Source organism: Aythya marila (genome assembly GCF_965140915.1).
Source record: "Aythya marila genome assembly, contig: HAP1_HAP1_SCAFFOLD_169, whole genome shotgun sequence".
NCBI lineage: Eukaryota > Metazoa > Chordata > Aves > Anseriformes > Anatidae > Aythya > Aythya marila.
In genome coordinates, this window is record NW_028137768.1 from 137,069 (window position 1) to 143,424 (window position 6,356).

At 50.0% G+C, this 6,356-nt stretch overlaps 1 protein-coding gene across 1 annotated transcript; it reads right to left on the reverse strand.

The window, feature by feature from the left end:
• Window positions 1-5,144: 5,144 nt before the first annotated feature.
• Window positions 5,145-6,089, reverse strand: LOC309890542 (olfactory receptor 14I1-like; the record flags this gene model as incomplete). Its single annotated transcript, XM_082784970.1, has 1 exon — window positions 5,145-6,089. One exon carries the CDS (start codon window positions 6,087-6,089, stop codon window positions 5,145-5,147), a length of 945 nt encoding a protein of 314 aa, XP_082641096.1.
• Window positions 6,090-6,356: the final 267 nt, after the last annotated feature.

Consider the following 6,356-nt stretch of genomic DNA (forward strand, 5'->3'; position numbering starts at 1 on the left):
TTTTCTTCCCTTTCTCGAAAACTTCCTCTGCTGTGTCACCCCACACAATAATGTCATCGATGTACTGCAGGTGTTCAGGAGCTTCCCCCTGCTCCAGTGCAGACTGGATCAGCCCATGGCAAATGGTAGGGCTGTGTTTCCACCCCTGGGGCAGTCGATTCCAAGTATATTGGACTCCCCTCCAAGTGAAAGCAAACTGTGGCCTGCACTCTGCTGCTAGAGGGATGGAGAAAAATGCATTAGCGATATCAATTGTGGCGTACCACTTGGCTGCCTTCGATTCAAGTTCGTACTGAAGTTCCAGCATGTCCGGCACTGCAGCACTCAGTGGTGGCGTCACTTCGTTCAGGCCACGATAGTCCACTGTTAGTCTCCACTCGCCATTAGACTTTCGCACTGGCCATATGGGACTATTGAAAGGTGAATGAGTCTTGCTGATCACTCCTTGGCTCTCCAATTGACGAATTAGCTTATGGATGGGAATCAGGGAGTCTCAGTTAGTGCGATATTGCCGCCGGTGCACAGTTGTGGTAGCAATTGGCACTTGCTGTTCTTCGACCCTCAGCAACCCCACAACAGAGGGGTCCTCTGAGAGACCAGGCAAGGTAGATAATTGTTTAATGCCCTCTGTCTCTAAGGCAGCTATACCAAAAGCCCACCGGAACCCTTTTGGGTCCTTACAATATCCTCTTCTGAGATAGTCTATGCCAAGGATACATGGAGCATCCGGGCCAGTCACAATACGGTGCTTTTCCCACTCATTCCCAGTCAGACTCACTTCAGCCTCCAATACAGTCAACTGCTGAGATCCCCCTGTCACTCCACAAATATAGATGGGCTCTGGTCCTTTATAGCTCGATGGCATTATAGTGCATTGTGCACCGGTGTCTACTAAAGCCTTATACTTCTGTGCGTCTGATGTGCCAGGCCATCGAATCCACACAGTCCAATAAACTCGATTATCCCTTTCCTCCCCCTGGCTGGAGGCAGGGCCTCCCTAATCCTGGTCGGAATCTTCTTCGTTTCTGTGTTTGAAGGACTGTCTGCTGGAAGTTGGAGCAGCAAACTTTTCAGAGAATCCCTTCTTCCTGATTGTTTTCTTTTGCAACTCACGTACCCGTGCCTCTAGGGTCGCGGTAGATTTTCCATCCCATTTTCTCATGTCCTCTCCATGGTCTCGTAAGTAAAACCACAGGGTAGCACGGGGTGAGTACCCACCATATCGTCTTCCTTGTGTGGATGAACGACTACCCCTGATAGCTGAGACACTGCTCTGTACAGGTACGGAGGAGAATAATCTCTCTTCAAGTTGGTGAACCTTTTCAGAAAGTTTCTCCACAGTGTTCTCTTTTGGTCGGTGGACACTGGTTGGTTCAGGTGGGGATGAAGATAGATTCTCTTTAAGTTGGTGGAACTCTTCAGAAAGTTTCTCCACAGCTGAGACGCAGGCCTGTAAGGAAGAGGAGAGACTTTCTTCGTACTGCCGGAGTTGTTTAGCCACTTCATCCACTGTGGGTTCCTCATCCTCTTTCCAGGCCATTATTGCCAATGAGCTGGCATATGATGATGGTGCACTCCGTACAAACTTCCGCCACATGGGTCGCGTACACCTGACTTCATCTGGATCTTTGGATGTTTGTCTGAGGTCTGGATCCTCATAAATCACTTCCCGTACGGCTAATTCCCTCAGATACTGGATTCCCTTCTCCATAGTGGTCCACTTGCCTGGTAGACATAAAAGTTCTTCCTTGAAGGGATACCTTTCCCTCACAGCTGAGAGGAGACGCCTCCAGAGGCTGTGAGATTGTGCTCCATCTGCAATTGCTTTGTCAATGCCTGCATCTCTAGCAAGGGATCCCAGTCGCTTGGCTTCCCTGCCATCTAATTCCACACAATTGGCTCCAGTGTCCCAGCATCGGAGCAGCCAGGTGACAAGCTGCTCACCTATACAGCGACCAAAATCTTTTCGCACATCTCGTAACTCACGCTCGTTTAGGCTTCGGGTAGTTACTGTTGATTTTTCGGCATCCTCATCTTCCTCCTCCTGAACCCTTGATGGCCCAGCGTCGTCGTCGTCTCCGTCGTCTCTATACCTAGATTTGGCAGAAGACTCTCTGCGTTCTAAACGACCTGAATCTCTATACCATTTTTTCACCTTCTCTACAGGGGCAGCTTGCACTGCTACTGCTCGTTTCTCTGACCTTGTTACAGGGTCTGCCACAGAGGTTGGAATACCCTCCGCAGGGTCAACTTGCACTGCTACAGCTCGTTTCTCTGACCTTGTTATAGGGTCTGCCACAGAGGTTGGAATACCCTCTGCAGGGTCAACTTGCACTGCTACAGCTCGTTTCTCTGACCCAGCTACAGGAGCTGGAGCGGCTGCAGGAGCTGAAGCAGCTGCAGGAGCTGGAACTGGAGCGGCTGCAGGAACTGGAGCTGGAGCGGCTGCAGGAACCGGAGCTGGAGCGGCTGCAGGAACCGGAGCTGGAGCGGCTGCAGGAGCTGGAACTGGAGCGGCTGCAGGAACCGGAGCTGGAGCGGCTGCAGGAACCGGAGCTGGAGCGGCTGCAGGAGCTGGGACTGGGGCGGCTTCAGGAGCTGGGACTGGGGCGGCTTCAGGAGCTGGGACTGGGGCGGCTGCAGGAGCTGGGACTGGAGTGGCTTCAGGATTTGGGACTGGAGCGGCTGCAGGAGCTGGGACTGGAGCAGCTTCAGGAGCTGGGACTGGAGCGGCTGCAGGAACTGGGACTGGAGTGGCTGCAGGAGCTGGGATTGGAGCATCTGCAGAAGCTGGGACTGGAGCGGCTGCAGAGTCCACCGTAGGGGTCACAGTGGCCGTTGGATCTGTCACGGGACTTGGAGTGGCCGCAGGGTCTGTCACTAAGTTGATAGCAGTATCCATGGCAGCTCGATAGGCATGAGCCAGGCCCCAGCATGTTACAATGATTTGTGTTACTTTGGAACTTCCCGAATCGCGACACCTTTTATTCAAGCATTCTGCCAGTTTTTGAGGATTTTGCACTTGTTCAGGGGTGAATTTCCAAAACACTGGGGGTGCCAACTGCTCTAGATGCCTGCCCATATCCTCCCATACTCCCTGCCACCCACAACTATACTGCCTCCGGGCAGATCTGCGGATGAGCTTCCTAAGTAGTTGTTTAACTTTAAGCAGAACCTGAAGTGCATTCAGGAGGCAGAACAACAGGACTATGCTGGTCTGAGTATCCCAAGGATATTCAATATCTTGGAGAGCTATTGTAATAAACTCGGAGGATAAGAGGGTGGTGAAGGAGGAAGGGAGAGTGATCAAGGAGGGTACAGGGGTGGTGAAGGAGAAAGGGAGAGTGATCAAGTAAGAAAAATTATCTTCCCCTTTCCCCTCCACAGATTGACTCCCTAATGAAAAAAGGCAACAGATACAATTGCTAATAGTTTCCAAAATACAGTTTCCAAAGTATAGAATCGAAGATGTTACTGAGTACAAATACCAGGTTAGAGTCATGGCCAGATATTTCATCATCTCATAAGCCACTGATACAACACACAGTACCATAATGGTCTGAAACCAGGGCCCGGAGAGGATAAACAACATGACAGAGAGCACATACGGAAAATAACGTGCTATAATACTCAATTTGGAAAACAGGCGCAGCACAGTTGAGATTAAAGCAATCAGCATTATGACAAGTGACTATTAAGCAGGTCTAATACTTATACCAATTTTAGTTTAACACACTCTGGTCAGATCTGCCGTTATCTCAACCTTTCGTGCCCCACGTTGGGCGCCAAAAAGACTGTCGTGGTTTAACCCGGCTGGCAGCTAAACACCACGCAGCCGTTCGCTCACCCTCCCCCCTCCCTCTCTGGGACGGGGGAGAGAAATGGAAAGTGAAGCTCGTGAGTTGAGATAAAGACAGTTTAATAAGACAGGAAAATAATAATAATAATAATAATAATAATAATAATAATAATAATAATAATAATAATAATAATAATAATAATAATAATAATAATAATAATAATACAATGATGATAATAGTACTACTAATAATAATATGTACAAACAAGTGATGCACAATGCAATTGCTCACCACCCGCTGACCGATGCCCAGCCTAACCCCGAGCAGTCCGGCCCCCTCCCCCCGGCTAGCCACCCCTATATGTTGTTTAGCATGACGTCAGATGGTATGGAATACCCCTTTGGCTAGTTCGGGTCACCTGTCCTGGGTTTGTCCCCTCCCAGCTCTTACTGTACCCCCAGCCTGCCTGTTGGCAGGACAGAGCAAAAGTCTGAGGTGTCCTTGGCTTGGTATAAGCACTGCTCTGCAACAATTAAAACATCGGGGTGTTATCAGCACTCTTCTCATCCTAAGCCAAAACACAGCATTCCACCAGCTACTAGGAAGAAAATTAATTCTGTTCTAACTGAAACCAGGACAGCTGGTTAGTGAGCCTACCAGGGGAGGTGCCCTGCTAGACCTTCTCTTCACAAACAGAGAAGGACTGGTTGGAAATGTTGTGCTTGGGAGCTGGCTTGGGCAGAGTGACCGCGAAATGTTAGAGTTCTCCATTCTTGGTGAAGTCAGGAGAGGGATCAGTAAAACCACAGTCTTAGACTCCCAGAGGGCAGACCTTGAGCTCTTCAGGACACTGGTTGGCAGAGTCTCTTGGGAGGCAGTTCTGAAGGGCAGAGGAGTCCAGGAAAGCTGAGCACTCTTGAAGAAGGAAATCTTAAAGGGTCAGGAGCAGGGAGGGAGGGGGAAGGGTGAGCGAAAGGCTGTGTGGTGTTTAGCTGCCGACAGAGTTAAACCACAACACTCCTCCATGTGGCAGCTGGGCTCTGGGCCCTGAGCCCCTCCTGCATGCTGGGGCTGATCCGCAGCTCCAGAGCAGGTGGAAACAAATGGGAACTGAGACCAACGAAGTTCTCGTGGCTTCTTTTTTATCTGTATCTATAGAAGAGGCCCAAACATAGCTCCAGATGATGATTGTCTCAAAGTAAAGAACAAAATAACAGGTAGGAGGCTAAGAATAAGCTTCTCTAGATCAAAGCAAGAAATGGAAGAAAAACACAATAAGAGAAAATAAAGGAGTAATAGAGAAAACAAAAGATTTTCCTCAGTTTCTGAAATAAAGTAGGAACTTTAAGGCACATTATTGATTTGAAGAAGCATGTATTCCAAGAATTTCCAGACTGCATCCTTGAGCACCTTATTCCTCATGCTGTAGATGAGGGGGTTCACTGCTGGAGGCACCACCGAGTACAGAAGTGACACCACGAGATTTAGAGTTGGGGAGGAGAGTGAGAGGCGTTTCAGGTAGGCAAACATGATGGTACTGAGAAACAGGGAGACCATGGCCAGGTGAGGGAGGCACGTGGAAAAGGCTTTGTGCCAGCCCTGCTCAGAGGGCATCCTCAACACGGCCTTGAAGATCTGCACATAGGACACCACAGTGAAAGCAAAGCAAACTAATGCTAAGGAAATACTAAACAGAAGTGTCCAGACTTCCGTGAGGTAGGCATCTGAGCAGGAGAGCTTGAGGATCTGTGGGATTTCACAGAAGAACTGCTCCAGGGCATTGCCTTGGCAGAGGGGAAGTGAAAATGTATTGGCCGTGTGCAGGACAGCATTGAGAAAGCCACTGCCCCAGGCAGCTGCTGCCATCTGGGCACAAGCTCTGCTGCTCAGGAGGCTCTCATACTGCAGGGGTTTGCAGATGGCAATGTAGCGGTCATAGGCCATGACAGTAAGAATGGAATACTCTGCTGTGAGAAAGAAGGCAAACAGTAAGACCTGTGCAGCACATCCTTGAGAGGAAATGGTCCTGGTGTCCCAGAAGGAGTCAGCCATGGCTTTGGGGACACTAGTAGAGATGGAGCCCAGGTCGAGGAAGGCGAGGTTGAGGAGGAAGAAGTACATGGGGGTGTGGAGGTGGTGGTCGCAGGCTACAGCGGTGAGGATGAGGCCGTTGCCCAAGAGGGCAGCCAGGTAAATTCCCAGGAATAGCCCGAAGTGCAGGAGCTGCAGCTCGCGTGTGTCTGCAAATGGCAGGAGGAGGAACTCGCTCACAGAGCTGCTGTTGGACATTCTCTGACTTTGTCAAGGCTGTCTGTTGAAGAGGAGAAAGCAAAACAAAGTTAGAACATAATTCTCTGAGGAAAACCTAATGCAAGTCTTATAACACCCCCAAACAGAGCCTCTCTCTTAGCACGAGAACTGTTCTGCAGCTCTCTTGCTCGAGCTGCAGCTGGTGTTGGCTGAGGGAGGCACTGGGAGCAGGGGCTGCTTTGGGCTCTAGAGGAGTCCTTCCTACTGTACAGCACGAGGGAAAAAGGAACGTAGGGGAAACTCAGG